At 38.8% G+C, this 19728-nt stretch overlaps 2 protein-coding genes and 1 long non-coding RNA gene across 7 annotated transcripts in view; 1 reads left to right on the forward strand and 2 right to left on the reverse strand.

Annotated features, from left to right (window-relative positions):
• The window catches only part of ANKMY2 (ankyrin repeat and MYND domain containing 2), a 42697-nt gene that overhangs the window by 20940 nt on the left and 2029 nt on the right, over positions 1-19728 (forward strand). For 2 of the 4 annotated variants that reach the window (XM_086397527.1, XM_086397529.1), the window contains exons 5-10: positions 3147-3307; positions 8374-8588; positions 9468-9603; positions 13730-13858; positions 15785-15914; positions 17322-17557. In XM_086397527.1, coding sequence (XP_086253653.1) covers positions 3147-3307; positions 8374-8588; positions 9468-9603; positions 13730-13858; positions 15785-15914; positions 17322-17509 — 959 coding nt within the window. In that variant the 3' untranslated portion in view covers positions 17510-17557. Of the gene's footprint in view, positions 1-3146; positions 3308-8373; positions 8589-9467; positions 9604-13729; positions 13859-15784; positions 15915-17321; positions 18533-19728 lie in introns of those variants that run through there. The other 2 variants (XM_086397526.1, XM_086397528.1) reach the window with 1 other exon arrangement.
• LOC147374555 (uncharacterized) lies at positions 9888-13736 on the reverse strand. Its single transcript, XR_015162879.1, has 3 exons — positions 13548-13736; positions 10341-10460; positions 9888-10036 (listed from the first exon to the last, which is right to left on the reverse strand). It is a non-coding gene; the product is annotated as an uncharacterized LOC147374555 (long non-coding RNA).
• The window catches only part of LRRC72 (leucine rich repeat containing 72), an 80768-nt gene continuing 75667 nt past the window's right edge, over positions 14628-19728 (reverse strand). Inside the window, exon 8 of one of the 2 annotated variants that reach the window (XM_086397531.1) lies at positions 14628-14770. In XM_086397531.1, the coding sequence (XP_086253657.1) occupies positions 14754-14770 (17 nt within the window). In that variant the 3' untranslated portion in view covers positions 14628-14753. The remainder of the gene's footprint in view (positions 14771-19728) is intronic. The other variant, XR_015162878.1, reaches the window with a different exon arrangement.

Consider the following 19728-nt stretch of genomic DNA (forward strand, 5'->3'; position numbering starts at 1 on the left):
AACCTATCTTTTTCTCTGAAATGCAAGTTCTATCTTGGCTTGTTCCATGATTCTTGTATCATTGCTCTGCTCTCTTATATGTAAACATGACTCCACAGTTTTCTAAATCCTGGTTTTGCAAGTGCGAATGTGATTTGTCTTTGTCAGCTTTTTGTTTCTTATGCTAGAAGTGTGTTTCAATTTCAGTTTGTCCTTGAAAGTAAAAAATTGTACTGGATGTGTCTGATTGTATTTATGTTCTCATTAATCCTGCCTAGGACTGACTCAGTGAGCCCATTTAGTCTAGAAGACTCAAGTCCAGTGACAGTAATGATGGAACACAAAGTGGTCCCCACCCAGCTCCCACTCCCAGCACTTATTTTCTGTATTAATAGTACTGTTTTATTTGCGTGTATTCCCAATTCATAAATTAAAAACTAATAAAGCTAAATATTTAATAATTTCAGTTATAAAAAATGAAATATACATTAAGAACTTATAAAGATAAACTTTAAATATATATGTATATCACTCTGCTGCTGCTGCTAAGTTGCTTCAGTCGTGTCCGACTCTGTGCGACCCCAGAGATGGCAGCCCATCAGGCTCCCCGGTCCCTGGGATTCTCCAGGCAAGAACACTGGAGTGGGTTGCCATTTCCTTCTCCAATGCATGAAAGTGAAAAGTGAAAGTGAAGTCGCTCAGTCATGTCTGACTCTTCGTGACCCCATGGTCTGCAGCCTACCAGGCTCCTCCTCCCATGGGATTTTCAGGCAAGCGTCCTGGAGTGGGGTGCCATTGCCTTCTCCTGTATATCACGCTAACAGAAATTATTGATGGATTATTTAAAATATCAGAATAACCTAAGCAATATCTAAAATGAGAAAGATAAATCTTGAAAAAAAACAACATTTTTTTTCCTTCTCACGAAGGTGTAATTTTAAGAAATGCGTAGTCCTGTGATAGTGTCATTGTTATATAGCCATTATTTTTACGCACAGATATTTCCAACTGCTAACAAGGCTTTTTCTGAGTATCCTCATTAGGGGACTGCTGAGAAGATGTAAGTTACAAGCTAAGTCTATGTTTTTCTCTCTCTCTGATTCTTTTAACTTCAAATTTTCCTAGGTCTCTTTATATATTGAGAAGCTTTTTTAGAGTATCTTTTTTTTTAAAACGGGAACATCTATCTTTTTATTGAAGCTGGCTGTGTTTTAGAGCTTCCCTGGTGTTTTAAAAAAGCAGTGCAGTTTGTCTTCATCTGTAGTTGCTTCACGCACAGCTGTGAATTCCTGCACTCTGTTATCTGTGTCATGTTTTCATGCTGCTTGCAATATATTTGCTTGATGGTCATTTTCCTCCCTTCTTGAAAATTATGTAGGTAGAAATAATCTTTCCAAACAGAACACTTTATATTTTTTAGTATTTCTTGTTACTGTTTGACTTCTCAAGGTATATATAATGGAGATTTCTGGTGTAGAAAAAGAAAGTGATGTCTCAGTACTTACAAATAGCATCAAACACCAAAATGATACGTGATCGCTACTAAAATTTGCTTTCAAATCATGACTGTGCTGTTTTTATCATTTGTTTAATTATTAGTTCTCCATCCATTTCTTTTCTTTTCTTTTTTCCCCCCGGATCTGTTTTTTCCAGCTCTCTCATCTTTCCCGTAGTGATTTCTGTATCCTAATTTTTAATCTATTTTGAGATATTTTATCTATTCATCTTCTGCATTACTATTTTAGTTCTCCATTGTAACCAGGATTACCCTTCTCAGTTTGTCTATTACCTTTTAAAAATGGAATCTCTCTGTGGTCCATGAGAGTCTCTTTACATACAGTAATTGAGCTGCTTAAGTATTCTTTGATGGTTTTCTTTATGGTTTGGTTGTGGAGTGGTTGTAGTAGATGTTATAGTACATGTTCCACGGAAGAGGCCCTCTGTTGGAGACATTGTGTAGTCTTTCGAGATTGGATCCACTTGGGTCTGCATCTCCTAGGCAGTCAGGTAAAGCTGACAGGGTTGTGGGCCATGAAGGGCTGTGCCATCTCTCTATACCTCTGGGCCCAGGGTCAACAAACCAGGAAATATTTCAGCCTCTGCTGAGACACAGCTCTTGGGTTATCCTCAAACTCTTGGGCAAGCTGAGAACTTGACCAGCCTCAAAGATCCGCCTGGACCACAGTGCAGTCCCCCTGCAAGTCACCTGTTGTCAGCAGGATTGAGCAGATGCTCCCTGGACCATACACAAGTGGGCAGAGGCCACACGTGCCACCCAGAGCAGACCCCTCTCCAGGAGCCCTGGCATCTGGGTCTGCTCCGCAGAACTCTTTCAGCCCTCATCAGGCAGAAAGGAGGAAGACGTCTGTCTTGCAGAGATTCCTGGAAAAGCCTGCAATTGCAGATGTGCCCTGCTTGTCCAGAGGGGCCACTTCCTTGCTCCAGAGAAGTAGTGGAGAGGGAGCCAGCGGGGAGGAAGCAGCAGGGGCACACAGTCAGGCCGCCAGCTTCTCCAGGGAAGGTTCTGCTTTCCTGGAACAGTTTTTACCTCTGGGGATTGGCTTCCAGAAGTGGCACAGGGATCTATGAGGAGCTACAGTGTGGATTCCAAGCGTGTGGATTCCAAGCTTATGGAAGCAAAACCTTTTTCTCTCTTTCATTTCACAAAAAGGCCAAGCTTTTCTCAAATCCAAGGGGAGGAGAGATTAGCTTAACAAAATGGGTAGTAATTATAATGACAATAAGAAACTTAATACAGAATAAATTTAAATTTTGTGTAAAGAAAGCCAGATGTGATTAGGGAAGAACGAACATCATTTGTGTAGGAGTGGAAGAAGAAACATTTAAATTATGCACAACTTTTATTAAATATTTAGGGCCAATTTTAAGTAGAACACTGCTTTTTTATTATTGTTGTTGTTATCCGCATAATCTTCTTATGTATTGTAGATTTTGTGTCTTTAAAAGGGGATTATTTCTTGGCTTCGAATAGCATGCTTACAGATGTTTCCTAAAATATTTGACCTCTCCCCTTCCTCCTCTACTCTCCTAAAAGTTAAGGACGCTGACACATGTTGACTTGAGAAAACAGAACAACATAATGAAAAAATGGAAAATGTCTTATTTTGAATGATAAAACAATACATTTCCTATTTTCCTATTAAAAGGTCAACATGATTGTGTGACTATAATCAACAATTTCTTTCCTCGAGAGAAACTGGATTATTACACTAAGCCCCAGGGACTGGATAAAGAACCGAAACTGCCCCCAAAGTTGGCAGGCCCACTGCACAAAATTATCACTACAACAAATCTTCATCCTGTCAAGGTACTGTAGTTTATCGTATTTGCTGTCTATTTAAAGTGTGTGTGTGTGCACGCGTGCGTGTGTGCTTAGTTGTGTCTTACTCTTTGCGACCCCATGGACTGCAGCCAACCAGGCTCCTCTGTCCATTGGAACTTTCCAGGCAAGAATACTGGAGTGGGTTGCCATTTCCTTCTTCAGGGGATCTTCCCAACCTGGGGATGGAACCCCAGTCTCCGGCGTTACAGTCAAATTCTTTACCATCTGAGCCACCAGGGAAGCCCATTTATATATTGCTTTAGAATTTAAACTGCTCTTAGTATATGGGTCCTAATTGTCTTGGGTTGCTTTTTGTTGATGTAAAACTTGTGATAGGCTCTCCCGTTCAGTTGATACAGTGAAGTAGTGCTCCTGTTTGAAACCTATAAGAGAGTGGGGGACACAGACCAGAGCAAGAGGAAGACCAAGGCAGAGAGGTGGGTTCAGCCACAACTTAGCTTCCACTTCATCTCACAGTGAGCTCTGTTCATGAGTGGCTCCAGAGAGGCAAGGAAACCAGGGTTTCCCGTATCAGTACGTCATGGTTGAAGTCTGTCCCTGGGGGAAAGGACAGCCGCCCAGATGGTGCCAAGCGAGGTGGTTCTCTCTGGATGAAGGGAGTTCCCCGAGGAAGGAGGCAGCTCTGAGCCATTTCAGCCAAAAGTCCCAGTTGCAGGAATCTGGTATATGGGCCTGGTAACGAGGCTCTGGGTGAGGGACCAACAGCATCCAGTACAATAATTATCCTTCCAGGCAGTGTTTGGAAGTGTAATCATGAACACATTTCTTTCCTGCAAGTAGGTATCTGATGCATTTAAGTAGTACAGTTCTTCCAGTAAATAGTCAAATCACACAGATTTTCAAACTTTGTAAACCAACTCAGAAGTTCGCATAGCATACCTGGGAAACTTCAAGGGTTATCCTGAACTATTCCCACTGCTATTTTCTTCATACTTTATATATGACCTTTTTGCTTATAAAATGATTATGTTTTGAAAAATTAATCCAAATGAATATAATTTTTTCATGAGTCAGGAAACAGCACTGACCTTTTTCAGGCTTCAGTGTCTGCCACATGCCTTCATTCATAATGTATAGATTTGATAGTAACTCAGAGCTATTTGGGGGTTTCTTTGGTTTGTTTTTTAATATTTATGTATTTATTTGACTGTGTTGGGTCTTATTTGCGGCATGTGGGATCTAGTTCCCTGACTAGGGATTGAACCTGAGTCCCCTGCGTTGGAAGTGCAGTCTTAGCCACTGCACCACCAGGGAAGTCCTGAGAACTCTTTGTTGAGCAAGATGTATGTTGGGTCAAAATCTGAAGCTTCCCCTTAGTGCAAGGTGTTATTATAATGTACTGAAATGGATTTCCTTAGTCTGTTACAAAAGAAAAATCTGGAATATACTGATCGTCATTAGAGTAAGTGGACAGCTCTCATGAAGTAACTCTTTTGAAGACTAACACACACTTAAAGATAAGTTATAAATTATATGTAATGTTATTACTTTATTGCTGCATCCCTTGGCATATGGTCTTTTGAAGCTTGAGGGACACACAGATCAAATAATACCTTTCATGTGGCCTTTCCCCCAAGTTATTAATAGTGTTCTGGGCCATCAAGAGAGATGACAAAGTAGCAGATCCTTTCCTACACAACAGACAAGTGCAGTCTGTTCTGTTTTTATTTTTCAAAACTCAGATGTTTTACTCGACATTTTGGAAGGACCACTACATGCAACACTTGTGATCCTCGCTGGGCAAAAAAGAAATTCTGCCGTGGAGCAGGGGTTTGTGTTTCTCGTGGAAATTGTATAGGACTTAGAATTTAACCGTTGGAAAAATACTTAGTCTCTTCTGTTTCAGTCTTTCTTTCCCTCCCAGCACATGCAGGAAAGAGAGAACTGTTGGAAATGATGACATGTCTCTGTGGTACTCTTTGTATTAGGAGTGGAGCGGGCTGGGGTGGGGAAACAGGAATTTCCCTAGGCATCCAGCATTTCTCAATGTAGAGAATGTGTGTGGTTTTATAAGGCCTTCATCACTCCCCCTCCAGTCCGAGCATGACCCGGGTCGCCAGCATCTGGGATCTAATGCCTGGTAATCTGAGGTAGAACTGATGTAATAATAATGGAAATAAAGTGCACAATAAAGGTAACGCACTTGAATCATCCTGGAACTATCTCCTCCCCAACCCCCTTCTCCCCTGTGGAAAAATTGTCTTGCACAAAACCAGTCCCTGGTGCCAAAAAAGGTTGGGGACCACCGCATTATAGGATATCTTGGGTTGGATTGATTTAAAGATGTTTTCTGTATGTTTCTGATTCACTGTGTCTTATGTCTGTTTCCACCCTTTGAGATGACAGTAATTTCAGTTACTGTGACAATTGGGTCTGTAGAGTAATTTTTGATGTTTACACAGAACCTAGTCTCTCAGGGTTAAACATCCCAAGAATTATTATATCTGCAATTATCTTTAAAGGCACATATTTTGCGTAAGTTAGATTAAGGGGTATATTTATACAGACAAATTGTAAACTAAAATAGCCTACATTTTATTTTTTAGAGCACTTGGTTTTATGAGCGACTACTCTATGATTATAGTACCTTCTTTCAGACCAGACCTCGCCTTTTGTAGATATAGTCTATTTGCTTGAAAACCTTTCTTTATCCACACTTTAGTTAAAAGCTGCCCAGTTGCTTTGGTTATGGGCCATTTTCATTGCTTTACCCCTTTTCAAGCTGGCATGGGTCTTCAGAGGGCATATTATTAAAGAGTAACTAAATGCCACCAGTCAAATCAAAGACCTTTAAAAATAAGCTCAGTACAGCACTTGATCCAACAGGGCACCTTCTGCCACAGTGTACCTAACACAGATACATTTATGAGGAGGTTAAGTGGCTGCTATAGCAATAAGGATGTTTGTTTTCAACAGGCACTTAGGGAATTGTGCTGATGGCCAGGATATAGACGTTTACAAAGGAGAAAAGCAGAGGCAAAAGGAAGAATGACAGTAGAGTTAGCAGGGTCCGTAAGCGATCAGAAGAGAGACGTGTGCAAGTGATCCCGTTTTTTGATTATTAACATGATTTTTAATCCCAGAATTTATTTATTCATCCTCAGTAATTATTAATGTTTCCCTTTATAATGCTTCAGAGACTAAAGGAAGGAAACTAATTCAAGTATTCTTTCTTTTGTGTGCAGCTATGATAAATGCTTTCATGAGCTCATTGTTAAGCTGTGGATATGTATCATTTTTCATTGTGTTTGGGCTTCCCTGGTGGCTCAGATGGTAAAGAATATGCTGGGTTCAATCCCTGGGTCCAAGAGATCCTCTGGAGAAGGGAATTGCAACCCACTGAAGTATTTTTGCCTGGAGAATTCCATGGACAGAGGAGCCTGGCAGGCTACAGTCCATGGGGTTTACTGATATATATTATAAAGTAAATAAAGTCTAATGTCTTAAACAAAAAAAATCATTAACCTGGGTTCTATTTGGGGTGTTTTTTTTTTTTTTAAGAATTCTCACATGCAAGTTTAGATCTTCTGCTTTGATTCATAATGTATACAAAATATTGGGCAAACAGCATCACATGATGGCAGTTGATAGGAGAAATATAAATAATTAATGATTCTTTTCTTCTCTGCCACAAGTTAACTTTTGAATTATATAATGGTAGGGGAAGTTGCCAGCAAATTTATCAATAAGGATTCTGATTATACTTATTTCATGAAGTCTAGTTTGTTATTGAGTGCTATATTTGAAGTAAAATACTGGGCTGTGTATCAGTAGGGTCAGAAATAAGTAAAAGTCTTATTTTAATTTAACAAGAACATTTAGTTTATGTTAAATTTTCACATAGGAGGCTTGGGCATGGGTTTTCCTTAAGTTAACAATTACCTTGCTCCTTGTCTAAAGACAAGGATCTGATTCATGAAATCTGCCGTCTGTTGTTTCCTAATGTTTCAGTTACCTGGGATCACATTTTACTGTGACACGTAGGTTAACGAATACTGAATGACTTTCTGCTCTGAGAATACAGTTATGCCTCTGTTTCCCACATATTTACATTACTGTTATGTCATACGGATTTGTACAGGTGTGTTATGTCATACGGATTTGTACAGGTGTCCTTATGCAATCAATAAAGAAGAAAATACTCCTTCTTACACTGAATTTGGGCTTAATCTGTGCATATTTGGGAAGTGTAGGACTCATAATGCATCATATTGGATAACTCTCTTAATTATCCCCTTTTTAAAGCTATTTTTGCTTTCCTCTTTCATCTATTCATAATAATGATTAGAAGTATATTAGGAAAATTTCCACAGAGAAATGTAGTTAGTAAGCAATACACCTTTTATTTTTAGACTTCCGCCTGTAAAAACCTCATTTCCTTATAATTAACAAGAATGAATGAGAATTGTGGTTCTCCTAGCCATGAAATCCTAACACTCAGTAATGTTAGCAAAAAGCAGTGATTGCTGTGTGATTTGTTTCTGTATATAAAGGGTATGCAAATATGCCATGCTTATCTTTAGTAAGAGAGCTTCCCTAGCTCAGGCCATAAAGAATCTGCATGCAATATGGGAGATCCAGGTTCAATCCCTTGGTCAGGAAGATTCCCTGGAGAAGGGAATGGCTACCCACTCTAGTACTTGCCTGGAGAATCCCATGGGCAGAGGAGCCTGATGGGCTACAGTTCATGGGGTTGCAAAGAGTCGGACACAGCTGAGTGACTGACACTTTTATCTTGAGTAAAAGTGCTTTTAACAGATATAGAAACCATGATTCCAAGTGGCCAACTAATACTTAGTTTAACTGGATGACAAATCACACAATAACTTTGATACAGAGTTCAAGAGAGTTCATGATGTCCTTCTGTTATTAGTTTCACAACTTGATCAGTGGCAATTTGCATTATTTGAATTAACATAGTAAATATGTGACCATGAGAAAGACTTTATTTGGTAATCAAAACTGACAGCCTAAATTGAGCATGGAAAAATCTCTCATGGAATTTCTAAGCTCACTGGGGTTTCTTCTAGATTGTGATGCTTATAAATGAGAATCCTCTGCTGGCAGAAGAAGCAGCTCTGAATAAATGCTACAAGGTGATGGATTTGATTTGTGAGAAATGTATGAAGCAAAGAGACATGAATGAAGTACTGGCTATGAAAATGCACTACATCAGCTGTATATTTCAGAAATGTATTAACTTCTTAAAAGACAGAGAAAATAAATTGGACACTCTGATCAAAAGGTACAGTTTTTACCATGTCATGTATAAAATACACTCAAATGGATAATGTCTTATTATATGAAATCTCATTATGGCTTTAAAAATTAAACATTTTAGCAGCAGCTGTTATTGTTGAGATCACATTTAATCTGCCAGAAACCAGGGGCCCTATTAAAACTAGATTGACTATTCCATTCTGTACCATTTACAACATTTTTGCCATCCTAAATTATGGGTTGAGAAATCTGAAGTTTGGAGAGGTTAAAAAGCATTTGTAAAAGCATACAGCTAGAAGGTAGCCCAAGTCCAGGGTCAGATTCTCATGATTTTACTAAGAAAAGAGAACTAAGTCGGAAGGGTGTGACTTAATCAGCATTTACATTCTTTGTTCAAATAACTGCCATGGTAATAAGTAACTAGCTAATCTGATAAACGTCTAGTATGTTTTACGTCAGGGGTCACCTTTTAAAATACATCCCTGGGCTCCTAAACCTGATAAGACCTGGCCTAATGGGCAAGTGGAATAGCAATTTGAATTGAATCAATCCTCATGATGTGACTACACAGTGAAAATCTTAAGCAGCAAAGAAAAGTGAAAGTGTTGGTCACTCACTCATGTCTGACTCTCTGCAACCCCATGGACTGTAGCCCGCCAGGCTCCTCTGCCCATGGAATTCTCCAGACAAGAATACTGGAGTAGGTTGCCATGCCCTCCTCCAGGGGATCTTCCCAACCCAGGGATCAAACCCCGGTCTCCTGTACTGCAGGCAGATTTGTTACCCTTTGAGCTACCAGGGAGGCCCATGGAGCAAGGAAGGAACTACTCAAAGTTCATGTGTTCAGCTGGGAGGAAATGCTTGGTAATTCAATTCCAGTTACTCTTTTAAAACTATCTTTCAGCTTGTTAAAAGGCCGAGCTTCTGATGGCTTTCCAGTATATCAAGAAAAGATCATTCGAGAAAGTATCAGAAAATTTCCTTATTGTGAAGCTACTCTCCTGCAGCAGCTGGTGCGAAGCATTGCTCCTGTCGAAATCGTAAGGCTCTTCCTAACTAGGTTAACTCCATCAGTAAAACCTAATTACCATATTTTATACAATTAGAGGCATGTTCTCCTTAGCATTATTTAGTTACCTAATAAAGGCATAATTATCTTAAGGAAAATTTCAGAAACAAACATGGAGATAAATTTGCCTGCTAACACTGTTTCTGTTTATGTGTTTTCCCTCTGTCCTCTTCTTTCATTTATATAGTTCATGGTTTAATACACAGTATTTCCTTAGATCAGAATATAGATATTATAGTTACAGTGAATACTTACATTTTTAATGACTCGGTGAAACCTCAATGGGAGGATCACATCCAGTACGTAATACAGACCCACGTGTTTTCAAACGTAGCTTGTGAAAAACCAGCATAAAATCCCGTACTAGATGGAAGTAGGAATTAAATGTCTACCTTGATGGTTTCCTGTCCGGAGGATGTGAGAGGATGAGTTACAGGAAAGCTCATTGTGTATCCTGCTAAACAGTCTTAAAGTATGTCCTGCTTCTTAGATCCTCCCTTAATGCCTCTGATTTTATAAATTTTCCACACATTAAAAAAAAGTCTATTTATACTTAACAGTTATGGGAAGTAAATTTGAACTCTATTATCTGTTCTTTACTTACTTCCGTCATGTATTTATTTAAGAGGTATTAAAGACACTCCCTGCCTTCCCTGTTGGATAGTTTTCAGATGACCTTCTTTTATACATTTCAATGAAATCCCTTACCAGCCTTTGTGTATTAGGCAAGAAACTGATCTTGACACTGTTACCATCCATGCCTTCCTTCCTCCCTCCGGCAGTGTCGGTTCTTCTCTGCCTTCTCTAGGCTGTTGTATCATTCTCAGCCTGAAAAATCAGGACTAAAAATGAGTTCCAGGTGCTCCTTTTATATATTAAGATGTCATCCAATCAGAACCATTAAAGAAGAAAGGCCTAAGCAGACAAGATGATTTCATGAAGTGCATGCATTGATTCTGAGAGTTCACCATGATTTCACATAGAGATTCTTTCCGCTTGCTCTTTAATACGCTTGGCTATTTGGTGTTTAAGTTTTTGGAAGTTTAAAGTTAGCATATTATGAGGGTAGCTTATCAATTATGAATGTGTTTTGGCTGTGCATATCATACTCCAGCCAACTATGAATTAAATAGATCAGAGCTTACTTAATCCACATATTAAATATGTGCCCAGGGGAAGGCAGACCCAGTCTGGTACAGTGAACTAGGGGCCCAAATCCTTTCCCATTTTCCCACCCAGTATTCTTTAGCCATATGGATTATCATGCACATGCTAATAACCTCACAGTTGCAAGGCATCTAATGCTCTTCCTCCAAACTCATATTCCTGTCCCAGGCAGGCAACAAAATAAAATTGGTCTAGAGCTGGAAAGCATAAGCTTATCAGAGAAGCAATTAACAGTGGCTGCTGAGTGATATCCAGCACTAATAAGTGTAGCTGACATTGTACCTTTAAGGGAGAAAACAGAAAAACTAAAAATAGCAGGTCGGAGTACTTTTTAAAAAGTCAAAGCAGGTCAGTGTAGGACTCAACAATCCATCTTAGCCCTATATCATAGAACAGTGTAGTTAGTATGGTGTTTGACTGATGTTTATCCTAGTGATCTGAGTCACCAGTAATCAAGATAATATTTGTTTAAGGCATTTTAGAAACATTTCTCTCTTTAAAAACTTATGCTCTCTTGAAGACTTGATCTGCAATGCTTGTGGTTGTGCCAGATAGCCAGTGTTGACTGCCTGACAGATTCCAGTATTCTGCAAGTTCAGAAGCCTCTGAAGCAGTATTAACCTTGTCCCATGACATGGTGGTTCTCGCGGCCGGCTGCCATGAAGATCACCTGTGGTATTTCCTGACAGTGTTAGTGTCTGAGCCCAAACCTCTGCCTGTCGTGGAACTCTGGCTTCTGCCTGTCACAGAGGTCAGCAGGAAGCGTGAGGCATAGCTCTATTTAAGAAATGCTGCTCAAGCATTGTAACATGAGACTGTTAAAGATATTTTGCTTTATCATTTGAAGGTGTATATTTTAACTTCTGGAAGGCTAGCTAAGGTCTCTGATTTTATAGGATACATATTTAACAAAGTAGATGACAAAGGTTTTCTATAGTAAGAAAGAATTCTTATCACTCAACTGTGACAAAGATTTCACATGGTTACTCTGCTGTACCATCAATTTTTTTTTTCTGAGGCAATAGTTCACATTAATAGCCATACTTCTAGCAAAAAATATTTTAGTTTTACTTCTGGTATATTTGTGAGAATATCATTGTTTTGTGACTCCTCCAAAAGTCCCATCTTGGGGAAGATTTTGAACATGTCTCAGTCATGATTTTTTTTTTCCCCCCCTTAATTTTTATTTTTAATTTTTGGCTGCACTGGGTTTTCGTTGCTGCAAGGGCTTCTCTGTAGTTGCGGCAATTTTCAACAAGCTCTGATGCACACCCTCTTTTCAGCACAACTGCCATAGACATTCATTCTGTGCAGATATTCTGCAGATAACGGAGGCTACTCTAGTTTCAGCGCACGGGCTTCTCATCGTGGTGTCTTCTCTTGTCGTGGAACACAGGCTGTAGGGTGTGTGGGGTTCAGTAGCTGCGGCATGTGTGGGCCCTGGGCTCTAGAGCACAGGCTCATTGTTTGTGGTGCACGGGCTTGGTTGCTCCGAGGCATCTGGGATCTTCCCAACCCGGGGACTGAACCCACGTCTCCTGCATTGGCAGGCAGGTTTCTGTACTACTGGATCACCAGGGAAACCCTGTCTCAGTCATGTTTATGAAAAGAACATTTGAACATGAACATGTAATTGTAAAAACATTTAAGTACCAGTAAATCTCAAACTTTTCGTATGTTTCAGAATCACTTGTAATAATGCAGGTACATGGACCACATCCTTAGAGACTCTAATTTAGAAAGTGTAGATGGATCTGACTTTTGAACAAACTATCTGATACACTGTCATTTCAGCACAACTGCCATAGCCATTCATTCCTGATGAAATTATTAACTTGTAACTAGTATCTGAGGTTTTATTTTAGCTCTTTTTTCTCACTGTTATATTATCTTCATTCCAAAAGAGAATTCTTAACTCTTGAACTAAAAAGAAACTTCGTAATTGTTTTCAGGAGGAGTAAAGTGGTTTTGAAATGAGTCCCGTGTAAAACAGTGTTCTAAGGTGGTTATTTGTTATGTATAACTGGTAAAATAAATGCTCTTAGAAAGGAAAAGCAAATAAAAATAAAAATATAAATTATGAAAATTTCTACATTTTTAGTTAAGAATAAAGAAGCGAATTTGAAAAACTCAGAAACAAGAACTGTTGTGAATAGGTATGATAGCTCCATACCCTGTAATTGCTCTAAGTAGATCTTAATAGTATTATCCCAGGCAGAAAAATATTTAAATAGATCTTAATAGCATTATCCCAGGCAGATAAATATTTGCCCTTATAATTTCCTCTGTTAAGAAATTTCATAAATCCTCTTTAGCAAGCCACTCTGATTTTCAATAACTGTATAATTTTCATATTTTTGGTTTTTCTTAATAACCTAATGCAACCACACGTATAGCCCTTTAATCTTAAGAGTTTGGAGCATTTCAGTGATAAAGGTGATAATTTTTATCTATTAGAATTGTGGATCTACATCAAGTAAATAGTTTTAAATAGACAGGTTCTTTAAAACACTTAAGTTGCATTAAACTTTTAAGAATTATGATAAATATTTGTGATGTATCCTATAAATTGTCCCTCAGAATATGTATTATATATTGTCTTAATTCTTAGAAGGAAATTCCACTCTGAGTTCACTGTCCTATATCTGAAATCTTTGTATGCTTACTGAATAATCCCAGTTGAAAAATACATTTATTCTAGAATAGAGCCAAATTTTTTCTTTCTCAACATCTGGATCCACGACTTACCTGCCATGTACTTGGTGCAGAAAAAGGTGTACTCAGAAAGGTGTATGTGTCATAAAGTCTGTGCAGGCTGTCTCTCGCCTTAATGACCTTAATGATTTTGTCTCTTTTTCTCAAAGTGTCTTCTCTGTAGTCTGTCCATGGTGATTTCAGAGTTTTTTTTTTTCTCTTCTTACTTCCTCTAGGGTTCTGATCCCACTGCATTCTCTGTGCTTACCCAAGCCATCACTGGTCAGGTGGGTTTTGTGGATGTTGAATTTTGCACTACCTGTGGAGAAAAAGGAGCAAGTAAAAGATGTTCAGTGTGCAAAATGGTAAGAATGAAGTTAAGTTCATTGACATCTGGTTTAGATTTCATCGAAGTTGGTAACTGAGTTTTAATATTCTATAAATGTAATCGTTGGCATTTTTTCTAATAAATTCTAATATATTAGATATGAAGTATTGAATCTAATATTTTAAAATAATTTTGAAAAAGAGCTATAGGATACATGTAGTTCTATTCCCTCTTCTGTCCAGCTCACATGTTGCCCAGCTTCTATGCTGACCACACCCAAAAAAGAGAGTATGAATGAATGAATTGTTATGAGAAAACTTATTCACAGGGGACTGAGACTGGTGCATATATGAGAACCTACAACAGTTCATAAATATGCAGTCTTAAATCTTCCAATGTTGACTCAACTACTCTCTCTTCATCAGCTCTTCCTTGTAAAGCTCTCACTCCCTTCTCACTGTCACCAATCTTTAAGCTTTCTGTACTGCTACCAACTTCTGCCAGAATTATCTTTATAAAGAGCATATCTGAATGGATTCTTCTCACATACAGATACTACCCACATGCATGCATCTGTACATTCACTTTACCCTATAGATCATGTTAATTTCCTATTGTTTTTAAAGCTGAAATTCTTTAGCACATTCTTCTGTAACCCGTCATGTTCTGCTAGAAACTTCTTTTCCAGTTTCATTACCTTAAGTTACTTACTTCCCTGAGCCTCAGTTTCCTTATGTGTGAAATGGGGCTAGAGTTGTGAGAACTAAATGAGACCATCTATAATGATTAAATATGGCCACATATAAAAACACTCCAAAATTCATTACTTAAAACAAGTCTTTTTTTCCCCTCATGTTTGTGGTTGGCTGGGGCACATCTGTTCCATGTGTTTCTCATCCTCCTTGGACCAGCAGGCCAGGGTTGACATGTCCTCATGGTGATGGTAGAGCTATAAGTAGGCAAGTAGAAACATACAAGGTCTTTTGAGGTCCAGCCTTGAACTTGCCATGCTGTCTCATTTCTCTGGCCAAAACAAGTTGCATGGTTATATTTAAAGTTAATTCTCCTCCCCTTCAGAGAAAAGAACGTTGAAGTCACATGGGAAAATGTGTGGGTGCAGGGAAGAGGGAAGAACTGGGGCCAGTAATATAGTCTGTAATACCTTCTATGTATAGCATCCTAGCCCAGTGCTTGGCATATCATTTTATAAAAATCTAAGCTCTATTTACACAAATGTATTGCTGTCCTAAACACAGCATTCACTTTCCTATTCCTACATTTTTGTACAAGTTATTCCATCCACTTGGAATGCTTCTTTCCTGTTTCTCTGTCTACTGACTCCTTCTATTTAGAGTGAGTCATTGCTTCCTCTGTGTTCCCATTGCTGTGACGTCCTGTTCTAGGATATAAATCATGTTGTTAATTATTAGCCTCCATCCGTGCTGCCCCATCCTGCTCCAGCTTCCTCTGGGACAACAATTGTATTTTCTTTGTCCTTGTACCATATCAATTCTGGTACACAGAAGTCTCTTAAATAAATCATATGTTAGAGTCTTTGGTAGACCATGTGTTAGATATCCATTGTTGTTTAAAAGTGTAAGCTAAAAATTGCAAAGGTAAACAATACACATTCATACATCATGGTTTTAAAATAAAGCACATTGGGAGTTAGTCACTTAGTCATGTCCGATGCTTTGTGAGCCCATTGCCCGCCAGGCTCCTCTGTCCATGACATTCTCCAGGCAAGAATACTGGAGTGGGTTGCCATTTCCTTCTCCATGGGATCTTCTCAACCCAGGGATGAGTCCTGGGTTTCCTACATTCCAGGCATATTCTTTACCATCTGAGCCACCAGGGATGCCATGTCAAGTTAATATTTTTACAGCACAGTACTTGATTTAATGTTGTAATTGAAAAACCATGTGACTACACCTCTTGAAAATAAACCTACAATTGCCTTCAGGTAATATATTGTGATCAGACCTGCCAGAAAACACACTGGTTTGCCCATAAAAAAATCTGTAAGAATCTCAAGGACATTTATGAGAAGCAACAGTTGGAGGCTGCCAAGGCAAAGAGTGAAGAGGAGAACAGTAAGTATATAAAAACCGAGACCGTAATACTTGTCAGCAGGAAGAGGAAGGATCAATTATATTAACACAGGACTCTCAGGAACTGCGTCTTCTCAGGGAACCAAGGAAGACTGGGGTAACCAACATCAGGATTACACTTAAATATATCCTTCTTTTGAGTCTCTGGGGTGATGTACAGACTATAGTCAGCCTAGATAGCACTAGAAAATGAAAAACATGGAATTCTGAGGAATGGTGTTTATTCCCCTTTCTACTTTGTGATTCATGAGACTGCTCTGGAGCCATATGACTCTTACTGAATAGTTTACTTATATTTTGCTCACAAAGGATTTTAAGGTCTTTGAATAAGGAAATAAATTTCCCCTAATGGCTATGTGAAGATTTTAAGATTGGAAGCCTTTAACTTTCTTAATTATGAAACTGCAGGTAAAATTATGGAGTAAATTTATAAATTACAAGTTAACTTGCACAGCTTAACTTTCCACAAGAGTGAGGGCAGGGAGTTCCATATTATTTTTCCTCTCCTTTCCTCATAAAATGTATGACTCATTTTCATCAGAAACAGTGAGTTGCTTGGGCAATGATTCACGTATTGGAGAAGAGAACCGCCCACACTCTTACGTCCCACCCGAGGATATAGGATATGTATCACACATTCTGGGAAGTGATAGGTTGCCAAAAGGTTACCTGGGTGATTCTGATACTAAGCATGCTCATCTCTATTCCTCAAAGGACCATGTCCCTTTGCCACCTGGTGGAGAAACATATTAATGGAAATAGATGATTTGTACAAACCTGCATTCATACAAAATAAACTGGTATAAATAGATTATTAATAGAACAGTCAGGCTTTCTGACTGTCTTGCTTTCTTGTGTTTGCTGGACCAAACCTTTATATCCTGTGTGTTGAAAGCGGTGTATAATAGCTGGTCACATACTCAAGAAGCCATATGGGAGGGTTGTCAGTGGATGAGAACTCCTGGTTGTTAGACATCAGTCCATTCCACACACTATTCTACTCCTTTATTCTCCACAAATGTGCGATAGGCTTTATTATCCCCCACTTTATAAGGAGACAGCCTTGGATAGGCATTTACCTAACCAAGCATGTCAAGCTAATTCATGGCAAAGCTGTATTCGAATGTGGATTTTGCTTGTCTGCAATCCTGATTTCAAGGCCTGAGTTCAAATGCCAGTTCTCTTATTTTCGCTGGCTGTGCAACTATGAGCAAGTTAACAAACCCCCTCTCTTCTCTGTTTCCCCATTTGTAAAAGAATAATGCTAATAGAAAACTCCCCCTTGTGGTTGTTATGAGGATTAAATGATTTAATACACCAAAGCACTTAGAAGTGTCTGGCACATGGTAAGAGCCAGATGACTTTTTTTTTTCTTCTTCTTTTTATCAGATAGCAAACTTGATGTCAATTCTAATTGTGTTGGTGAAGAGCGGCCGGAGGAGGCTGAAACGAGAATCTGCCAAAAGAATGACAATCCTAAGGATTCTGAGGAAGGCGAGAAAGAATCTCTGCAGAGTGATGCTGGGCTGGAAGGCTTACAGGAGGCTGCAGTAGGTCCGCAGGTGTCTGAGGAGTAAGGGCCAGAGCAAGTGTCCGAGCAAGCGCAGACAGTCCTCACCTGGCAGGTAGCTGGGAACTCACATGATTGCGTCCTACTTGGCTCCATACCTGCCTGGGACTGTGGCGGGATTCCACATTTCACAGAATACGTGCTTTCCAACAAGACCCTGTCCACCACGCCCTTCATTCCGATTCTGTTCTATAATAAGACAGATATTCCTGGAGAGAAAAACGTTTTTTCAAAATGCAGGAGAAACATTTCTGTTCCTTTTCTGAGGCAGGCTTCCCAGCAGTTGTTCTCAAAGGAAAATAAATTTCCTTTTAAAAAAGAAATATATGTTCTTGGGAACAAAGAGGCAAGCAGAACAGTTGTAGGAGAGAGGAGACTTTCAGGAAAAGAAAAATTTTATAGCCACAGAGATGGGTAGTTAGAATCATAACTTATATGTAAATAAAATGCTTTATATAAATAGCATTTATGGTAAAGTGCTACTTATTAAGATGCAATGAAATGAAGAAAAGCTACATGTTAAAGGAGCTCTGACATAGTTCAGCTAATTGTACTTTTCTATAGAATTTATCCTGAGCAGACTGAACTTTATGTAGTTCCTGCAGTGACATTTTATCTACAGTATTTGTACCTTCAGAAATGTCAAATCCCCCAGGAGGAACTGAGGTATAGCCACAGTTATCTCAGCATGTGCATTAAAAAAAGATGTTTGATGAAATTGTTGGTTAAACAAAGGCTAAACATACTGTGTCCACGGTTACTATAAAACTGATTTATGTGCCATTTTCCACTTGAAAGGCTGTGACCTTCCTATAAGCTTTTCACGGGGTTCTTCTTGTCCATGAAAGATTTGTCTGATTATATAACTTGTCTGATTTATAACTGTCCTTTATAGGCTGTGCTGGCATCAGTTTTTAGTGTCTGAGTATTTAAATCGAGCTAGAGTGAGATTTGAAGATAGTGCTGTGTTTCAAAGTTCCTTTGTGTTGATTGTAAAATAAATTGTGCCCACTAATAGAGCCAATTTAAATCTTTTTTCATAGTTTATTGCTGTTAGCGGGTGGCAAATGGTAAAGAAATATTAGAGAACTTAAAACATTTTAGGAAACACTGGAGAACACAGTAATAATTATTTTAATATTTACAATTGTAAGTCAGTATGACAAGAATTCTCACCTCACTTCACTGATCAGATTCTTCTGTCTTGCTGCTTTTTCTCTTCCTTACACTCAGTTACTTTTCTCCCAGCCCCAACACGTACATCTTCTGTATACCCTGTACGATGCTGCTGTAGGAAGCCTTCTTGTGAGTAAATCACTGTTTAGGGTTAAGTGGGTAGGAATTCAACAGGCAGATTTTTCCTGCACTTGAGAATCATGACAAGCCCCCCTTCTCTCATTGAAATCCCTCAATCTACACACAATGCTAAACGTTTATCTTTTGACTAGAAAAATGGTCCTCTTAGGCCTTCCCCTTCCACAAGTAAATTTTTAACCCGAGTTCCCTGATTTTAATTATTTTTTGGGTATGTGGTATCATCATGGTCCCTGTTTTTAGATAGCATGAAAGGTTATGAAAAAGCCAAAGGGTGTAGGAGAATCGAGATGTGGCAACATAGAGGTGATTTTCTCTTTATTGAAATGAATGCTAATATGAGTCAGAACTCCAACACAGCTACAGCTGGCACTAATAGTAACTTTCCAGCTGGACAAAGAGGACTTCAGATATAAGCCATGTCAGTATCAAAAGTTCTATAGATATATTTCAGGAAAGGATTGGTTAGAAAATGGAATTTAAGAAAAATGAGGTTGGTTCTGATGGTACTCTCTTTGTCATAAATAACCAAAAATAGATGATTCCATTATAACACCATCAAAACAGGTGGTCATCCAGCTACCCTTTTTTTTTTTTTTTCACCATATTGAATTATTTTCAATATGCCATCAAGAAACTTTTCTCAAAAACAGGACCCAAAGGATTAGAATAGAATAGTCTTACTATTGTAGTGTCTTGTACTCAGAGCTGATATAATAAAATATTAAATCAGCCAATGGGTTTATTCAAAACTTGGATTGTGCTGTTTGACCCAGTGGTGGCTTAGTTGCTAAATTGTGTCTGACTCTTGCAACCCAATGGACTGTAGCCCGCCAGGCTTCTCTGTCCTTGGGATTTCCCAGGCAAGAATACTGGAGTGAGTTGCCATTTCCTTCTCCTGGGGATCTTTCC

This window comes from Bos grunniens, chromosome 4 (genome assembly GCF_055505025.1).
Source record: "Bos grunniens cultivar Pamir isolate PY7600 chromosome 4, Bosgru_T2T1.0, whole genome shotgun sequence".
In the NCBI taxonomy this organism is placed as follows: Eukaryota; Metazoa; Chordata; class Mammalia; order Artiodactyla; family Bovidae; genus Bos; species Bos grunniens.